The 20,704-nt window shown below is 37.5% G+C and overlaps 1 protein-coding gene across 3 annotated transcripts in view; it reads left to right on the top strand.

The window, feature by feature from the left end:
* Positions 1 to 19,521, top strand: part of Prdm10 (PR/SET domain 10) — a 92,215-nt gene extending 72,694 nt beyond the window's left edge. For all 3 annotated transcript variants that reach the window (XM_076846171.2, XM_076846173.2, XM_076846172.2), the window contains 9 exons: positions 3,617 to 3,796; positions 5,088 to 5,198; positions 6,149 to 6,349; positions 7,219 to 7,362; positions 7,735 to 7,905; positions 10,578 to 10,718; positions 11,831 to 12,005; positions 16,507 to 16,610; positions 18,531 to 19,521. In XM_076846171.2, the coding sequence (XP_076702286.1) occupies positions 3,617 to 3,796; positions 5,088 to 5,198; positions 6,149 to 6,349; positions 7,219 to 7,362; positions 7,735 to 7,905; positions 10,578 to 10,718; positions 11,831 to 12,005; positions 16,507 to 16,610; positions 18,531 to 18,734 (1,431 nt within the window). In that variant the 3' untranslated portion in view covers positions 18,735 to 19,521. The remainder of the gene's footprint in view (positions 1 to 3,616; positions 3,797 to 5,087; positions 5,199 to 6,148; positions 6,350 to 7,218; positions 7,363 to 7,734; positions 7,906 to 10,577; positions 10,719 to 11,830; positions 12,006 to 16,506; positions 16,611 to 18,530) is intronic.
* Positions 19,522 to 20,704: the final 1,183 nt, after the last annotated feature.

Raw genomic sequence — 20,704 nt, forward strand, 5'->3', positions numbered from 1 at the left:
ATGACCCTTCTGAAAAATCCTTTAATAGCTACTCATACAGATGGATCCCAAAGCTCTTGCCACCTAAAAGATAGTATAAGATCTGTTTTCTCACTGTTTCTCCAGTTTCCACTTTACTTTGCACTCTGGCTTTACGAATTAGTTGGATCCGCTTCATCATGGGGTACTGTCTTTCCTTGGGCCCTTACATTTGTTCCCCCTCACAAGCCCTGGCTTTAAATAAACTTTCAGACTCTTATCATTTCACCTGGCTAGTGTCACTTCATTTGAGACATTTCTTGGTCCCTGGGTTAAGTGTTTCTTCTATGTATTCCCATAAGACCTTTTCTTGGTGTTCCTAATACTTGTGTATTGCAACTGTCTGTCCTGCTAACTGTAATTTCCAAGGGGGCAGCATATATATAAAGATAAGGTAGGACTTTCTGACTTTAGGGAGTGTACACCTTAATTGTAAAGTCAGACATTAAAAATATTATTGATGCCAGGCGCAATGGTGCACGCCTATAATCCCAGCTGCTCGGGAGGCTGAGGCAGGAGGATTGTGAGTTCAAAGCAAGTCTCAGCAAAAACAAGGTGCTAAGCAACGCAGTGAGACCCTGTCTCTAAATAAAATACAAAAAAAAAGGGCGAAATGTGGTTCAGTGGCCAAGAGCCCCTGAGTTCTGAGTTCAATCTCTGGTAGCCAAAAAGAGAGAGAGAGAGAGAGAGAGAGAGTGTGTGTGTGTGTGTGTGTGTGTGTGTGTGTGTATGTGTATTTGATATTACAATAAAAGAAAGGACAAAGTGCTGAGGGGAGTTCATAGATGAGCTGATATTTTTTATTTTCCAGTACTGGGGATGGAATTGCGGGTTTCATACATGCTAGGCAAGCATTCTGCACTGACCTACACCACCAGCCCAAAGTGACACTTTTGGATTCACTAAAGGATGGGGAAGAGTTTGCCAGCTGAAGAAGGGAAGTGGATGAGGAACAAGGGAGGAATGAAGACGTGCAGAGCAGAGGGAGCAGCAGGGACTAAGGAGATGAGACGGTGAAAGGTAGAGTGGGTGAGGCACATGGGAAGAGGCTAGTGGGGGATGAAGCCAGAGAGGTAAGTTAAGCCAGTTTATTATGCTGAGTAACCAAAGCCAGAGGCTTTTTGGAGTAGAGCTTAATCTCAGGCAGAGGCTGTGGACAGGAAGAAGAGAGTCCATACTGAAGGCAGACATTGGAAGGAGAACTCCCAGGACCTTGGATCTGGGTGAGGGTGAAAGAGGGAGGGTGGATACCAAGGAGGTACATATGGGAAGGAGAGAGAGTGGGGAGATAACAAATCTGGTTTTGAAGATTTTGGGATGGAAAGGAGCCATGGAGATTTGATAATCAAATCTCTTCACTATAAACATGACATGATATAGTATTAATATGATATGATTTATGATATGATATAGTATTAGCTTTGAGATTTAGGAAATTATTTGGTTAAGGGGAATTGGTCTGTTAGAGGGAATAGATGGGAGAAACATTTGAGACTGATGGTCAGGAAAAAGTGGAAAGGCAATGGTTCTTTATCATTGTATCTGTACTGAGAGAAATATTGTTATTTAAAGCAGTGTCTTTAATCCATTTTTTTTTTTCTGAGTATTTAACCCAGGGGTGCTTTACCACTGAGCTACATCTCCAGCCATTTTTATTTTTTATTTTGAGACAGGGTCTTGCCAAGTTGCTTAGGCCTTGCTTAGTTGCTGAGGCTGGCTTCAAACTTGCAATCCTCCTACTTCAGCCTCTTGAGTCTAAAATTAACAGGTGTGCACCACTACAACCAACCTTAACCCAAATTTTACTGCAGACTAAGAAACTCTGAATATTCTCTCCTGGGCATTCCAGGAATGAGAGGTGGTAGAACAGGAAGAGCAGTTATATACATAATAGAAGAAGTGAAGGCTACCTCACTTTGGAACTCAGCATCTAGCATGATTCCTGATACTTGGTAGGCACTCCCAGAATATTTGTGGAATAAATGTGCTGGAAAAATGAAGTGTTAAAAAAATTCCCTGTTCCAAAAGATGGGAAGAATTATTTTTCTTTTCTTTCTTTCTTTTTTTTTTTTTTTTGTACTAGAGATTGAACCCAGGGGATCTCTACCATTGAGCTATATCCCCAGTTCTTTTTATTCTTTATTTTGAAACAGGGTCTTACTAAGTTGCTGAGGCTGCCCTGGAATTTGTGATCCTCCTGCTTTGGCCTTCTGAATTGCTGGGATTATAGGCATTCACTATTAAGCCCAGCAGAAATACTGTTTTTTTAAAATATATTTTTAGTTATTGACAGACCTTTATTTTATTTATTTATTTATATGTGGTGATGGGGTAGAGAGAGAAGATGGGAGGGGAGGGGAGGGGGGATAGTAGAGGATAGGAAAGGTAGCAGAATACAACAGTTACTATTATGGCATTATGTATGTGGATGTGTAACCGATGTGATTCTGCAATCTTTGTAATGTTTTGTATAACCAATAAAAAAAAATTAAAAAAAAAAGAAATGATGGTGGAATGTGATGGACATTATTATCCAAAGTACATGTATGAAGACACGAATTGGTGTGAATATACTTTGTATACAACCAGAGATATGAAAAATTGTGCTATATATGTGTAATAAGAATTGTAATGCATTCTGCTGTCACATATAAATAAAAAATTAATTAAAAAAGGCAAAAAAATAAACATTTTAAACTGTTTTTCTGAAAAAAAAAAAAGAGAATCAAACCCAGTGCCTCACACATACCAGGCAAGTGTGCTACCACTGAGCCACAGCCTCAGCCCCAGAAGTACTAGTTTTATAGGAAGATTCAAAATCTTTACAAGACTAATAACAGTTTAATGATATTTTAAAGAGCAGAGAGCCCTACTGGATAAGGGACTTGGCAGTTGTTGAATTTGTTTTTATTCAGGATGTGTTCAGCTAATTATCTCTCTTTGGCCTCATATCAGCATGATGTCTACCTGTAGTGGACAGTACACTTGAACTTCTAAATCCACAAATGGAGAGATTTCTTACCTAAGTTCATTTGCGATTTAGAAGGAAATCATTATGTTTGTTGAAATGTATGGCTTTTGTAAATCCAGTATTGCCTATCCTTCGTTATCAAAACTATAAGTTTTGTTTTGTGGTACTGGAGATTGAACCCAGTGCTCTAGCACTGAATGACATTCCCAGCTCTTTTTGAGGTAGGGTCTTGATAAGTTGGCAATTCTGGCCTTAAACTTGTGATCCTCCTGCCTCAGCCACCAGAGTTGATGGGATTACAGATGTGCAGCACTGCACCCAACTTGTCTTATAGTTCTTAATACCTAACTTACTCCATGTACCCTTTGTCTCTACATAAATGTGAAATCTTTCCTCTCAGATATCAGTATGATACATATTTGGTGGCCACTTTAAACCAAGGCTCATTAGAAGACACTAATTTGCTGGTGAACAGATTCCCAGTCACTTTTGTCCCAACACTGTAGCCACTCAGATGCCTCTGAGTTGTGGTGATTGATGATTTGTATCGATATTTTCTATTATTCCTTCAAATAAAAATGTTTTACCCTCACTCTTATTCCTTTTCCAAAACTTCTTTTCAAATAGCGAAAAGACAAACTACGGGAACACATGCAAAGGATGCATAATCCTGAGAGGGAAGCCAAGAAAGCTGACCGTATCAGCCGCTCCAAGACCTTCAAACCTCGAATCACATCCACGGACTACGACAGCTTTACCTTCAAGTGCCGGTTATGCATGATGGGCTTCCGGCGACGGGGCATGCTGGTTAGTGCCAGATGGAGGCAGGTTCCTTCCTCCAAACCTCATTTTTGTCAATGATGATGGCTTTGGTATTTTTATTCTGTTCTAAGTTATGTTTGTCAGTAGCTTTTATCAATAGCTAGGGGAAGAAACAGGTTAATAGTTCCCAGTTTGGAGTTTTCTTCTTTCCAATCAGCCTTTGCCCTTCAGTACCACTTCTTAGGTGACACCTCTTCCTCTTTTTTTTTTTTTTGTAGTACTGGGGATTGAACCCAGGATTGCTCTATGACAGATACATCGTCAGCCCTTTTTAATTTTTATGTTGAGACAGGGTCTAGCTAAGTTGCTGAGGATTGCCTCAAACTTGTGATCCTTTTGCCTTCTGAGTAACTGGGATTATAGGTATGGACAACTGTTCCTCTCTTGGGTGACCTTTAAAAGAGGTCTTTTTCTGCCACCATTTTTTTTTTTTTTTTTTTTTTTTTTTTTTTTTTTGGTGCGCTAGGGTTTGAACCCAAAGCCTCATGCATATTGAACTTGTGCTCTGCCATTGAGCTACACACCCAGCCCTCTACCACTTTTCATTACCAGTTTTGTTTTTTTAACCCTTCTTAATCCTTTTGCTCTTGTCCTGTTTTATTTCCATCCTTCTCTTTTGTGTTCCTGAATATTATTTTTGGCGGGATTTTTGCCTCCTCCCCAACTGTCCCCCATTTTTGCTTCTTTTTTACCAACTAGAGAACTGCAGCAATAGGAGAAAACTCTCCATCAAAGCAGAGTATGTGGTCCCAGACTAGAGGCAATATCAGGATAGTTATTTCATTGCTCTCAACTTATTTTGACTTTGAAACTGTTGCAGAATATATTTCTGCAAGAGCTGGAGAGTCATAGGACAATATTTAAAATTCAGAACCTTACTTTGTATCAATTCATTCAGTGTTCTCAGTAAAGCTAGGGCAACTAAATTCCAATGAAAGACAGGTTTGCATCAGGAGAATTCACCGAAGACATTCATGTTCATGTGATTTTCCTTTTTCTAACAGTATTTCTTTTAGGTAGAGACTATTGATGGGACCTGGAGTGACCCATTTCCCCCTCAGTTATTTGCCAAGTTATTAGCAACTATTAACATGCTTTGGTATCAGATGGGTCTGATGATGTTGGTTCTGGGCAAATACCTTATTATTTTGAGGCATTGTGTCAGAGAATTTCAACTTCTAGCACTCATCATCAGAGGCAGTTATTTAGCTTTTGTCTGTAATGGGGTCTCTTTCTCATTTGTTCTTTCTTTTCTTTTCTTTTTTTTTCACTTTAGGTAAATCATTTATCAAAGAGGCATCCAGACATGAAGATAGAAGAAGTGCCAGAGTTAACTCTACCCATCATAAAACCAAACCGGGATTACTTTTGCCAGTATTGCGATAAGGTAAGAGCAAAATATCCTTCCTGCTGTGCCACTGTGGGAGAGCCAAGTGTGTCTATGTGTGTAAATATATACTAGTTACTCTTAACAGATGGTTCCCTGCTTCTTAGTAGTTTTCCATTCAGACCAGAAAGGGCTACAAATGCAGTTTCATTTTTAGCCAATTTTTTTTCTTAAGAATTTGTTTTCCTTATTATTTCTTCTCTCTATGACTTTTGTTACAAAAGAAGAAACTTGTTACCAAGAGCCTAGAATATGAATTCATTTTATTCCTAAGTTCTTAACATGAGAGTATCTATCATCTTACTTGTAAATATGTGGTAGATCTAGCATTTCTAGAGGACTGAGTGGAATGTGAAAAAGTTTGTGATGGTAGAGTACTCTACTTGTACTATTTCATTCTTAATTTTTGTGCAGTTACAAAAAAAGACAGAAAGAGAACATACTGTTAATTATAATAGTGTGTATAATATAGCCTTGTAGAATGTAGTTATGTCAGATTAAAAGTAAAGAACATGATTTAAATATAGAGTCCCTACCAAAGCTACTAGTTGCTATTAAACTTGCCATTTGAAGATTCTTTGGTTCCTCGTAGTTGGTCACATACATCATATGAGAGCTTTTACATATAGACTAAAGGATGTACTGGCCTTAAAAACGAATCTCTATTTCTTTATGTCCTCCTTTTGAGCTTTCAGGTAAAGGATATTTTTACAGTTAAAATCTTAGATATATACAGAAAAATTCAAGGAAGATGCGTGGCATATCTGTAGTATGTACTTGTTTTATTCTGTGTATTTATGTATATTATTCTTCAGAAGATCTGTTAATATATTTTCTTTGGGGCATTATCATTTTTTTTTTTAATTTCCTTAGAGTGAAATTGTTAGTTTGCTTTAAGCAAGAAAAAGGAATTGTACACTGCTTTCATGGCAAAGTATTTGAACCTACAGGTTTATAAAAGTGCCAGCAAGCGTAAAGCCCATATTCTGAAGAACCATCCAGGAGCTGAGCTCCCACCAAGCATTCGGAAACTTCGTCCTGCTGGTCCTGGAGAGCCAGACCCCATGCTGAGCACCCACACCCAACTGACGGGCACCATTGCCACCCCTCCTGTCTGCTGCCCTCACTGCTCCAAGCAGTACAGCAGCAAGGTATGGCACCACCTTCTGACCACATCTGACAGCAAAACCTCTACATGAGGTTTTCATGTCTTAACAGAAGGTGACTACTCATCCAGGTGGCCGAGAGGTCTCCTTTCTAATTGATGGGGGATTGAAAGAGACGTCATTCTAGTCCCTGAAAGCACTGAATTCTCAGTGCTACTCCTTCACTGCAATATTATCAGAACCTCTAGGGTAGCTCCCACAGTGATGAGTGGGAGGAGAATGTTGTAGACTCCCTAGAGTTAGTGCCTGAACACTTGACTGTTCTCCTCTGCCCTTGGCCTGTTGAGGGTCTCAGATTTGAATATTCTGCACTCATAGTTTATAAGCTTAGGCTTATGGAAACATTATGTAGGAACTGAAATGGTGGTTCTTGAAAAAGGGGTCATTTGTGCTGGTGATGGGGATTGTGACTGATTGTTATGGATATTAAGGGGGTGAGGGATGCTGTGAAGATTTTGGACTTGCCTGATAGTGTAGGATCATGTAAGTTTTTACTTTTCCACCTACTTTTTTTCTTTCACTTTCATATCCTTATATTACTTTTGGAAATGCAGGCATAGAGTTGGTGTTGCTCTGATTTTTCATTTTATTTTAATTACTTAATTAACTTGAAAGATGGGGTTAACTATGTTGCTTAAGCTAGCCTCAATCTCCTAAGCTCAAGGGATCCTCCTGTCTCATCCACCCAAGTATCTGGGACTACAGGAGTATGCCATGGAGCCTGTCTGATTTTTTTATTTTGTAAGGGCACAAAATAAAAGACCTTCAGAAACATTGGATGGTTTGCATATGAAAAGGATTAAAAACAACTAATTTTAGTAATTATTCTTGATTTTTTTTCTTAAATTTTTCAGACCAAGATGGTCCAACATATTCGAAAGAAACATCCAGAATATGCTCAGCTTCCCAACACCATCCAGACGCCCCTGACCACAGCTGTGATCAGTGCTACTCCAGCTGTTCTGACGACAGATAGTGCCACTGGAGAGACGGTGGTGGTAAGTATATGACTAGGAGAGTGGTTAACTTCCTTTGATGCCCATCATATTTGTAAATACTCATCTTGTTATTTTAATTGGCTGCAAATAGAGCCCATTATCATTCAGTTTGCTATATAAGGCATTATGCTTGTGATTGGGTCTCCTAGTCAGTGTTTTCCAAAGCTCTCTGTCAAAGAAGTAGCAAGGAATTCTCAGTGCTACTCCTTCACTGCAATATTATCAGAACCTCAAGAGATAGGTACTCAGGATTATTTTGTAGTTCCATGATCCATTGGCATGATTAATTAAATTTTAACAGGATTTAAGAGCACCGAAAGAGCTATATAATCAGTAGTTTATCAACTAAAGTGTTCTGTGTGATTTTTCTAGACAACAGACCTGCTAACCCAAGCGATGACAGAATTGTCTCAGACCTTAACAACCGATTACCGAACACCACAGGGAGACTACCAGAGGATTCAGTACATCCCTGTGTCCCAGTCTGCATCTGGGCTCCAGCAACCTCAGCATATACAGCTTCAAGTGGTACAGGTGGCCCCGGTACTGTGTGACATTTACTTCTGTTTATCTTTAAAAGCATCATATTGCTATTAGCCAAGATGGTAGCTAGAGTCAATGAAAGCACCCAGGTCTCAGAAATGGACATGGGCTCTACATAATGTGCTTCTGCATGGAAATTCTGGATCTGGGGAATTTGTAAAACACCATTGCTACCATCCTTCCCAGGGTGATGCAGGCTCTGGACTTGGCAGTGTAAAAGATTTCTTTCAGGAGATTTTAGGCTCTAGCATACGTAGTGTGTTAGGTACTAATGACACCTAGCCTCTTATGAATCCTTGTGCTGTAGCATCCAGGTTGACTACTTGATAATGCACTAGTTTGATTAATCCCTATTTGGGTATCAAATGGCTTGTATCATTTGAGAGGTTGTAAAATATAATTTTGATTCAGTCTATGACTATTTATTAGTATCATTTTAGTATAGAATTTTAACTATGTTCTTTCTACTAGATAATGAATAGCTCATTCTTACTCATTAGGGAGCAAAAAGAAGAAATACTCTCAGAACTATTGTTTATTTATTTGTGTGTTTGTTTTAGTAGTGAGGATTAAAATTGGGTGCTTTACCATTGAGCTACATCCTCAGCCTTTTATTTTTTTGAGACAAAAGTCTTGCTAGGTTGCTGAGGGCCTTGCTAAGTTGCTGAGGCTGGCTTTAAACTTGCAATCCTTCTGCCTTGGCTTCCTGAGTTGCTGGTATTACAGGAAGGTACCACTGTGCCTGGCTCTTTCCTTCGCTTATGCTGTGAGAATGTATATTCAAAACACAAATGGACTTGTTGTTTTGAAATCAGTTGGTTTTGAAAATTTAAAACCAACATGGAAGTTACCACTGTCATTCACTATTCTTTTTTGCTTTTGCAGCACTGGGGATGGAACCCAGCGCCTCATGCATATTAGGCAAGTGCTGTACCACTGAGCTACATGCTTAGCTTTTTAAATTTTACTTTGAGACAGGATCTCATAAATTGCCTAGACTGGCCTTAAATTTGGAATTCTCCTGTTTCAGCCTCCAAAGTAGCTAGGGCTAGGATTACAGGCATGTGTCACTGTGCCTGGCAATGATTCTTTACTCTTTTTTTCTCCCCATATGGAACAGTTCTTGGCTTTATGCTAAGAATCTATGAGGCCCTGTAGTTTTGTGTTAAACATGATGTGAAGAAAGGTGAGGTGGTTCATGCCTATAATCTCAGTGACTAAAAAGGCTGAGGCAGGAGGATTGCAAATTTGAGACTATCCTCAGCAACTTAGTGAGATCCTATATCAAAATAAAAACTTAAAAAGGGTTGGGGATATAGGTCAGTAATAGAGCATTCTCAGGTTTAATCACCAGTATCACAAAACAAAAGAAAAGAACAACAACAACAAACATTCCCATTATATGTATATATATTGACTCTGGAAAAGGGGGCCAGCAATACTTTGGCTAGATTTTCAAACATGTTTGTGATATGTAAAAGATCAGGGACCACTGTTTTAGTGGGTCTGAACATAAAAGCACTGCTGTTATTTTCATTTTTCAACTGTTCTAATTAAGACTACTATTAAAATGGGCACCCACATTTGGAAATGATTATTGGCAGATCTTTTAAAGTAATTCTTTTTTAATGAATAGCCAAGGATTTCACGTATAATTTTGTACCCAGAATCATACAGTAGGTTGGCAACATTTAATTTTAAAGGGAGAAAGTATAAGTATAAAATATATAATTTTTCACTAAAGCTTTAGTATGCATTTTATACTGATGAATTTATTATGATTAAGAGGCACTTCCCTCAAGATACTATAATAGTTTTGTGTATAACTGCTCATAAAATGTGGGATTTCTTGAACTGGGGTTGTGGCTAAGTGGTAGAGCATTTGCCTCACATATGTGAGGCACTGGGTTCAATTCTCAGCACCACATATAAATAAATGGATAAAATAAAAGTCTATCAACAACTAAAAAATGTAGAATTTCTTATAATTTTTTGTTTCACTCTTGGAATAATACTTTTTATATTGCTTTTATAGATATAGTTACAAGAATACCTAGTGATGGCATATACCAGGTAGTGATAAACTAAAAGCAAGTTCTCTTCCTTGGTCTCTTTTAACTGATAGGACACTAAATTAACGAAATTTAAAGGAAAAACATTGTTGGTTTCTGAGAGATTCTCATGCAGTTTATTACTGATATTATTATCATCATCATAATTATTATATTATAGCACTGGTGATTAAATCCAGGGTTGCTCTACTACTGAACTACATCCCCAGCTCTTTTCACTTCTTTATTTTGAGAGAAGCTCTTGCCAAATTTTGAGACTGGCCTCAAACTTGCTCCTTGTTGAGTAGTTAGGATTACAGGTGTGTACCACTGCACCCAACTGTCATGTAGCTTATTATTACGAACCATATTTTTCTTTCTCCTTGTCTTCCAGAATTTTAGTACCTTATATTTTAGAAGCATTTTTAGAATTTTAATCCTGGACAGCTTGGCTTAGAGGTGTGTGCCCTCTGGGAGTGCAGTGTGCAACATTAGGTTCTGAAGTATCACTTATTCTTCTATTGGGACATTATTTTTAACTGAACTTTTTCTCTGGTAAGATTTTCCTTAACCTCAAGTGATATATATTTGGTTTCTGGGCCTGTTTTTTTCTCCCACCAGGCCACTTCCCCTCACCAGTCTCAGCAGTCCACTGTGGATGTTGGACAGCTCCATGATCCTCAGACCTACACACAACATGCTATCCAGGTGCAGCACATCCAAGTCACTGAGCCCACAACCTCAGCCCCGTCATCATCCCAGGTATCTTCTCTATGGACTGTTCAGAGGAGTTAATATGGCCTCAAGGACCATAAGAGGAACAGTAGAGACATTATCCACCACTATTATCCAGATTATGTTGTTATTTTTGGACCTTAATTAATAAGTCTTACCTTTGCCTCCAATTTTTATTTTAGTAAGGTGTATCCAGTTGCATTAAGTTATTAACTTCCCCTGTCCCTGTGGAACCCTGTGATATGATATCCTAGAAACAGCACTAGCTTTTCTTCTCATTTTAAATGGCATTGCTAAATTGCTTCTATGATTTGGAACAATGACTTTGTGGAGTAGTACTCTGTATTGTGTTTGCATGATTGAGTCTGTCACTGAGATATTAAGTAAGCATGGGAGTAAAGAGGAGAGGGAAGTTATATATAGCAGACTATGTAGAAATTATGTGTGGATGTGGTCTTTGAATTAGGTCTTGAGGGGGTATGGAAGCATTGTGATCTGCATAAGCTCAAGTTGTGAGTAAGAATACAGAGTTGTGAAATTGTGGTATATTAGAGGAAACTGAGTGATTCTATTTAGGAATAGGAAATGATGTTTGGAAAGAAAGTAGGAAAAGTAGCTTGGAGTTGGATTCTGGAGGACCTTGAATGGCAGATGACAGAGAATGGTCCTATCTGATAGGAGTAAACCTCTACACCAGATGTCTGAATGCGTCCCTGTGTTTCACTCCACAACCAGGGTAGGATTATTTAGCACAATTTAATGGAAATTGTGATCTGTGGGTTATATTTTCATTTGGATCCCAGATTAGCTTTGTGACATGGGCAAATTATTTTACTTCTCATTCTTTTAATCTTATATAACATATGCAATTATGCTTTCATTCATTTATCTAGAAGGTTTATTGAAATTAATTTTTTGGATACTTCTGTAGATTATCTTCTGAAAACAAATTAGAATTTCAGGGTTTTGATTGCTTTTTTGTTCATTCCATTCTTAGTTAAAAATATTAGTACTTTAGCAGTGATATACTTTGGCTTATAAAATTCATATTATTCTGCTTTATTTCCTTCAGTTATTTGCAGGTCTTAGATCTATAGAAGTTTCATAATTTCCTGCTTTTGTTTTCTCCCTCTCCCCAGGTGGCTGGGCAGCCACTGAGCCCTTCCGCTCAGCAGCCTCAGCAGGGGCTCAGCCCCTCCCATATACAAGGCAGTTCTTCCACACAGGGGCAGACTCTGCAGCAGCAGCAGCAGCAAAACTCCTCTGTGCAACACACGTACCTTCCCAATGCTTGGAATTCTTTCCGAGGCTACTGTGAGTGAGAAAAATGGGTACAGTGTTGTATAGTTCATGGGCTGAACCATCTCATCGGCTTTATAATAGGTTTTTAGATTAAAATATCAATTGGGCATTTTTTTCACTCTATGGTATATATATTTGAATGAGTTTCATTACAAAATTCAAGGCAGCATTTTGATCTCAGAAAGCCAGTTTGATATAATGTTTTCAGAGACATTAGGTATGTTGATAAAGTAAGTATAGGTAGGTGATTTAAATAGAATAGATGAAGAGAGAATATGTCAATGGTAATGATTCATCCCTTCCATCAATAATTATTAAATATCTATATATTAATCACTGTACTAGACCCTGGGTATACAAAGATTAATGTTGACATTAATATCAGTAATGCTACACAATAATGTCAATGTCAACAATAATTTTAAAAATTTTGTTTTGGTAGTGGGGATCTAACTCAGGAACTTGACTTTAACTTTACCACTGAGCTACATCCTAGTTCTTTTTATTTTTTATTTTGAGACAGGGTTTCACTAGGTTTCTTAGGGCCCTGCTAAGTGGCTGAGGCTGGCCTTGAACTTGTGACTCTCCTGCCTCAGCCTCCCAAACTGCTGGGATTATAGGCATGTGCCACCATACCTAGCTGTAAGCCAACTTTCATTAAGCTCTTAATGTATGCTGAGAATGATTCTAAATTATGTATATCAAATTCAGTATTGACAGCAACCTACAAGATAAGTACAATTGTTAATTGCATTTTACCGATAAGGCAGTTTATACTGTATTTAGACACAACAACTTATCTAAGAGACATAACTGGTCACTGGAGAACTAGAACCCATGCTGTCTGGCTCCAAATCTTATACTCTAAATTATCCTGCTGTGCTGTGTCTCCTAATAAAATAGTCTTTGGGTCAAAGGGATCATCATCTGCTGGGCAGGGTGGCACACACCTGTAATCCTGTCTACTTGGGAGGCTGATGCAGGAAGATGGCAAGTTTGAGACCAGCCTCAGCAACCTAGTGAGACCCTCAGCAACTGAGTAAGACCCTGTCTCAAAATAAAAATAAAAAGGTCTGGGGATTAGCTCAGTGGTAAAATGCTCCTGTGTTCAATCTTTGGTACCAAAAGAAAGAGAGAGATAATCATCTAGCAAAGGAAAATAATATATATATGTAATATATTATAAAACCCTGACATTAGTGTTATGGAAGAGTATCAGGTTAGCTGCCTGAAGTCAGAATAGGTAGAAATCAAGGTTGGAATGTAAACCTTGGATGTGGGCTAGAAATATATGAGACTTTATTATGGAAAATGTGGAAGGAACAGGAAGAGAGATAACAGACCTTAATAGAAGCAAGTAGGAATTCTGAGCCCTAAGAAGCAGGGAAGTAGTGTTGATCTTTCTCCTACTATTGATGTCTTTTTTTGAGGGGCCCATCACTGTTATGGATGATCCTTGGCTATATAACATAGATTTGCTGTGGAGTCAGATTTGAGCTCTGCCATTTAGTTATTTTTTTTTTAAGAGAGAGTGAGAGAGGAGAGAGAGAGAGAGAGAGAATTTTTTTAATATTTATTTTTTAGTTATCGGCGGATACAACATCTTTGTTTGTATGTGGTGCTGAGGATCGAACCCGGGCCGCATGCATGCCAGGCGAGTGCGCCACCGCTTGAGCCACATCCCCAGCCCCATTTAGTTATTTTGAAAATCTGTTTATTAAATACTGGTGGTTCCAATGAGGGCCAAATCTAGTTTCTGGTCATAGAAAGACACTCTGACTCCACAGTAAATACCAGTAGAATCCTGGGAAATAGACTGATGTTTATGGTTAGTTTAATTCCTATGAAACACAGTAAATGATAAAGATATCCAGCTATCTATGGTTATAAAGTATAAGCTAACATTCTAATATGAAGATAAGATTCTGGAACTGAAATTTTTTATTATAAAAAAATTCCAATATTATACTTGGGTAGAATAGTATAATGAACCTCCTGTACCCATCCTTTAGCTTTAGTAGTTACCAAGTTACATCCAGCTTCATCTCTATTCCATCCTTCTCTCCCATCCTCCAACTCAATAATAATCCATTGTATCATTTTATCCATACATAGTTTAGTATATATCTCTAAACTTGAAAAGTTGACTGGACATGGTAGTACATACCTGAAATTCCAGTGACTCAGAAGACTGAGGCAGGAAGATTTAAGTTCAAGGCCAGCCTCAGCAATTTAAAGAGACCCTGATTCTAAGTAACAATAGAAAAGTCTGGAGATGTAACTCAGTGGTAACATGACCCTGGGTTCAATCCCTATTACCAAAAGAAAAGGGAAAAAACCCTAAAATTAAAAAGTCTGGTGTTTTTGTTATTTGTTATTGTTTGCATGTGTGTGTTTGGAGGGGGTGCAGTTTGTGCTAAGGATTGAATCTGGGGCCTTGCACATACTTAGCATGTGCTCTATAACTGAGCTATATCTCATTTAAAAAAAGACCATTTTAAAAAATATAACATTATCATAATACAACATTATCACACCTAAAAATAAATGACAATAATTCTTTAATCCCCTCAAATTTACTTCAGATATCCAGTCAGTATTTCTATTTCTTTGATGGTCTCAGAAATTAAAAAAAAAACAACAAAAAACTTTTGGTTTGTTCAAATTGGGTCAGAGGAGAACCAGACTTTGTCATTGTTTTTTTTTCCTTGGTATTAGGGATTGAATCCAGAGGTGCTTTACAACTGAGCTACATTCCCAGACCTTTTTAATTTTTATTTTGAGAGAGTATCTCCCCAAGTTGCTGAGGCTGGCCTTGAACTTGTGATTCTCCTGCCTCAGCCTCCCAAGTCACTGGGATTATGGGTGTGCATCACCAGCTTTAGCATATTGTTGTTGTTTAATATACTTTCTTCTGTCTCTTTTATTTCCTGTAGATTGGCCATTAATCTAGAGGCTTGACTAAGTTTAGGTTCATACCACACCTGGTGTGTGTCCTTTCATCAGGAGGCATACAGTGTTTGGTTGTCTCTCTTTTTGTGATGTAAGGAGTCATTGATGTTTATTCCTTAGCTTCATTGTTTTATTAGGGCTTATAAAGTAGTGATATTTGGATTCTATAATTCTTCTTCATTAATTAGTTGGAAAAACATTTTATCCTAATTACCAGATGATTCTTGAGTATAGATTATGTAGGAAAGGGAGGATAAATGCTTTTGATACACAATTAATCACCTTCATTTAGCAGTTTTCAAAATAATGAGTGGGTTTTCTAGTGTTATGCAAGGTGACGAATGAAGGATATGTTATGTGTCTTAGTGTCATTTTGTACTCATGAATTACAACACATGACATATTTGAACCTACTGCAGTATTTTCCTTATTGATGTTCAGATTATTTCATTTTTGCCTAGCAGGAGTCTCTTCAAACTGTCTCCTGCATCTTTCTCATATGACTCTATAAGCCCAGAACATGATGTTCCAGGCTTATCTTACCCATCTTCTGCTCAGAGCTGGAATCGTCCATTTTCCCGAGAATACCTAATTCCTTTTAGCAGAAAATATTATTCAGAGACTATCAACAGGGTGCGAGGGTAAACTTTGCTTTTGATTTTCTTTAATGACAATAATTCAAGTTGGATTTAGTTGTGATTACTATTTAGTTGTGATTACTGTGGATACATTTGTGCCATAAATTCAGACATGAATCTAAAAGCTAAAAATTTTGAGCTAAAAGATAAGCCTTTGTAATATAATTCCAGGTTTAAAAAATAGGTAAATATTTGTATTTGTGGATATTTGGAAGCCACATTTGAGTGGAGACACATTAATTGTCTCTGATATTTAGTAGCTCTTTAGTAGTGCCTTATGATATGATTTATTTTTATCAGAGATACCTTCACTCTATCAAAAAATCACTGCATCCCAAGACTCTCACAGCAAGGAGATCTATGGGAAATAGCTCAGGGGGGACTATGACCACTGGTTAGGTACAGATGGTTCAACTACTATGGTTCAACTTAGGATTTTCACCTTAATGATGACGTAGAAGCATAACCATATAACCATTCTGGGAGTTTTGTTTTTATTGTTAAGATATGATGTCTTGCTGTGTTGCCTAGGCTGATTTCAAACTCCTGGCCCAAGAAATCTTCCTGCCCCAGCCTCCTGAGTAGGTGGGACTACACCACTATGCCTGGCTGTATTCTGTTTTTCATTATCAATGAAGTATTCTCTAATTTACATGAGATAGTCAACACTTTGTTATAAAATTGATCTTGTGTTAGATGATTTTTGTTCAACTTTAGGCTGTTATAAATTTTCTGAGAAAGTTTAAGTTAGGCAAGGCTAAGCTGTGATACAGGGGTTAGGTGTATTAAATGCATATATGATTTATGATGTTTTCAATGTGGGATAGTTTTATTGGGATGTGACCCCCATCATCTAAATAAAGGAGCATCTGTATTTGTTTCTGGAACTTTGTATTAAAAATTTGTATGTTTCCTATTTTCAGCATCTGAGATTCAAATGATGACACTTCCCCCAGGTCAGTTTGTGATTACAGACAGTGGTGTAGCAACTCCTGTCACTTCTGGTCAAGTGAAGGCGGTTACTCCGGTAAGCCACCCTGTCCAGAACACTTGTCACAATTTGGTCTTTATTTATTGCTTTATTCTATAGTTTCTCAGTAGATGATTTCTTGAAAGCTGTGTCTATCTCTTAATCCTCTGCCTTGCTCTAGAAGCTAAACTATAGCAAATGCTTAACTCATAACTATAATGAGCCTTCTAGACCCATCCATATGATCACTTTTTTTTATACACTTATTGGAAATATTGCAAGTCCTCAAAACTATTGGTCTTCAACTGGGCTGGGAGAGAATAATATAATGAATCAATTATGGAGCTATTTTAAATAATTTACCTACTTCAAGGTGAAAAACATTGCCATAATATTTAACTTTGGCAGGTACAATATTGATTGTATCTATTCCTTTTGTTCTTCATGTGTTTGTTCTGGTCTGCTTCTTAAATTTTAAAAAGTACACAAATTTAAATTAAGAAAAATATTCTTGGGCTGAGTGTAGCTTGATGGTAGACGGCATGCTTAGCATGTGCGAGACCCTGGGTTTGATCCCCAGCTCAAAAAAAAAAAAAAAAAAATAGTCTTGGATTAATAAGTTCTGGAGATCTAGGGTACAGAGTACAGATCTAGAATGGTGACTATAGCTTATAGTAATGCATTGTATAGTTGAAAATTACTGAGAGTAGATTTTAAATGTTATCACCACATACACACAAAAAGGTAAACATATATTGATGGGTATACTAGCTTGATTTTTTTTTTCATTTATGTTAGCTTGACTTAATTATTTCACAATGTATACATATATCAAAACATCAAGACTGGGGTTGTGGCTCAGCAGTAGAGCGCTTGCCTAGTGAGTGTGAGGCCCTGGGTTCGATCCTCAGCACCACATAAAAAATAAATAAATAAAAACAAAGGTATTGTGTACAACTAAAAGAAATATTAAAAAAATCATGTTATATACCATAAATATATATAATTTTATTTTTCTTTTATACCTTTAAGATGCTAGGAGAAAAAAAGAACAATACTCTTCAGTGGCTTAGGAACATTGGGATAGTCCCCAAGGGAAGATTATTTCCCAAGAGGGTGGTATGGTTGTCTAGATATCTCAACATCCTGATATTTTATTTTTATTTTTTGTAGTACTGGGGATTAAATCCAGGGGCATTTTACCATTGAGCTACATGCAAAAGCCCTTTAAATTTTTTTATTTTTTTTATTTTGAGACAGTCTTTTTAGTGGTTGATAATACTTTTCACAAATCTTGCGTTAGACTGGCTTTAAACTTGTAATCCTCCTGCCTTAGCCTTCTGAGTTACCCCTTCCTATACTCTTAATGTTAAAGTGAATATTTGATGGTAGGATATAAGGACATTTTAAATGTCCTTACTAGGCAAAACAAAATTTTGCGACTAGTAATATTATTTTTAATTTTGCTGGTTTTTGAAGTCTTAAAATCTGGGAACTACTGATCTTGACTATGTGGGGGGCAGTCTGCTTCTTTAAGGAGACTTTATCACTTCTTTGATCCATTTTGCATTAATCTTAACATTTGATTGACGGCAATATCTTTTCTGAAATTCTAAGTTCTTAGGAACAGTACAAAAGTGCATATTTTCTTTGCCAGATAGGTTACTACCACATGCAAATTTTCATATCTGAAGTTCTTCACTGTATCATTTGGTAACAACAAAGGTAATTGTTGTTACCAAACGATACAGTGATAACAACAAAGGTAATTCAAGTACTTCCTTGAATTATCATTGTATTCAGTTACTGTGACCGCCCTATCCTCTCTAAAGGATATAGGTAAAACATCTCTTATAGGTGTCTATTTTGGATCCCCTGTAATATTTCTTTGCATGTTTCCCTCTCCTCTCCTCTAGTAGCTCCTATTCCTCCCTCATAGGCTCCAAGTTTCTAAAGATCCTTCTTTTTTTGCTTTAGGGTCATTATGTATTATCAGACGGTCAAACAGAATTGGAGGAAAAGCAAACTTCTGCCCTTTCCAGTGGCGTTCAGGTTCAGACATCTGCACACAGTGACTCTCTGGATTCCCAAACCACCAGCCAACAGCAGACCACACAATACATCATCACCACCACGACCAATGGGAATGGAAGCAGTGAAGTGCACATTACTAAACCCTAGTTTTCACCGTGGAGCTAGCTTGGAGCATTCACATCATGTATTTTCTCATTCATAAGTCTGAAACTTCTGATACCCAGACCTCTTTTTTAAGATTTAGTATTCACTCAAAGAATTTGAAGACTACAATTTTGGCGTGCACCCGCACGCGCACAGGCGCACGTGCACACACACACACACACACACATATGTGGGGATTATTTTGCCAAGGTCTTCATTACCAAATTGACTCTTCAAGCCCTCAGAGCTTCTGCCACGAAATGGAGATCTTTCAGGGGAAAGTAGATTTCAGGATGGAAAAACTTTGTCTTGCTCAAGTTGGTTTTTTACCACACTGATAAGCCTTACTTTCCTTCATGGAAATATTAAGTGGCATATTTGTGTTCATACCAAAGGTGGAGACAGGCTGTGCCAAGTCCATGGTCATTGGACTTCTGAAATCCAAGCCATGGCACCAAAGGAGAACGGGCATTTCACAGGTGTGATTTAAATCAGGACTTGTAAGTTTGAGTTTTCAGTAATTTAACAAAGGGAGCTTACTGGATAAGAAAATAAAAATGATGAGACAAAAGTTTGACAGTGGTGTTCTGAAGGGAAAACTGTCATTTAAAATTTTCTTATTGCTGACTTTCTTTTCTTTTTTCTTTTTTTAGATAGGGGTGTTGCTATGTTGGTTAGGCTGGTCGTGAACTCCTGGGCTCAAGTGATCCTCCTGCCTCAGCTTCCTGAGTAGCTGGGATTACAGGCAGGCCACCATGATTTTTTTTTTTTTAATTTTCATATATTAAAAGACTATGGTTAGTGGTTGATAATACTTTTCACAGATCTTGGTCCTCAGCAGATTAGGGCAGAACCTCATGTCCTGATAGTTCTTTCTTTATTATTTCACAACGGTGGGTGGACTCCCCAAAATAGAAAAGACTGCTTGATGTTAGTAGAATTTAAGCCCCTCCATGAAACTTTTGCCTACCATTCTCTGGTTGCAGTTGTATTAAGGGCATATTGGTACCAAGAGAATTTACCCAAATTAAAACTATCCTGTGGAGGCTGGGGGCGGAGAGGGGGACCTGAAACACTGTCCTGCCTTGTAGCATCCATTTACCATTAATTGGTAAAAGTTGAATTCCTTGTTCTTACCAAGTATACATTTAACTCCCCCCGCCACTCTTTTTTTTTTTTTTTTGGTGTGTGTGTGTGTGTGTGTGTGTGTATGTATGTGTGTGGTGCTGGGCTTAAACCCAGGGCCTCAAGCATGCTTGGCAGGTGCTCTAATAACTGAATTACACCTCGAGCCCCTACATTTAACTCTTGTTCACAGCATTCAGTGTATTTTAATACTTTCAATGCTGTCTTAAAATGAACATTCTTTAAAGTTGGATGGAAAGGTGGCCTTCCTTATTTCTAAAGACTTTTAATTTTAAACATATTGTAACTCATCTGGACCTTTTTATGAGATGACCAACTTCTCACTTAGGGGGGAAATTAAAATGCAGGGACCATTTATAATATATGAGGATAATATAAAGGATCTGGAAGAAATTGTCTCTTTATGAATATTATACTGTCAGGTGGGAGAGGAAATGGTTTGTCTTATATGTGTTCCTGTTTAGTAGGAGTCTTGTGTGCTGTGAATTCAGTGGGGAAAAGTATTTACCCTGTTTTTACTGTACATTCCAATTGTACCTGTGAAACATTTCAGTCAGTACATATTTTAACAACATTTTGTGACATGCATTTTTAGAATAATTATTGTATAGTGAATTTATCAATCCAGATCAAGAAGACCTAAATACGTTTAAAATGAAGTCAACTAATTATTTTATTTATATTTCTGAGTGAAAACTGGTTCTATGAATTAAGAAGCATAGTAGCTTCTTTATGGTAAAGGTATCTTTCTGAAAAGTAAGAAGAATTCTTTTCTACTAACTTTACTAATATGTAGATCTTGCACTTTATTTTTGAGACCTCATTCA

The sequence above is a fragment of the Callospermophilus lateralis genome, chromosome 2 (assembly GCF_048772815.1).
Source record: "Callospermophilus lateralis isolate mCalLat2 chromosome 2, mCalLat2.hap1, whole genome shotgun sequence".
Taxonomy (NCBI): domain Eukaryota; kingdom Metazoa; phylum Chordata; class Mammalia; order Rodentia; family Sciuridae; genus Callospermophilus; species Callospermophilus lateralis.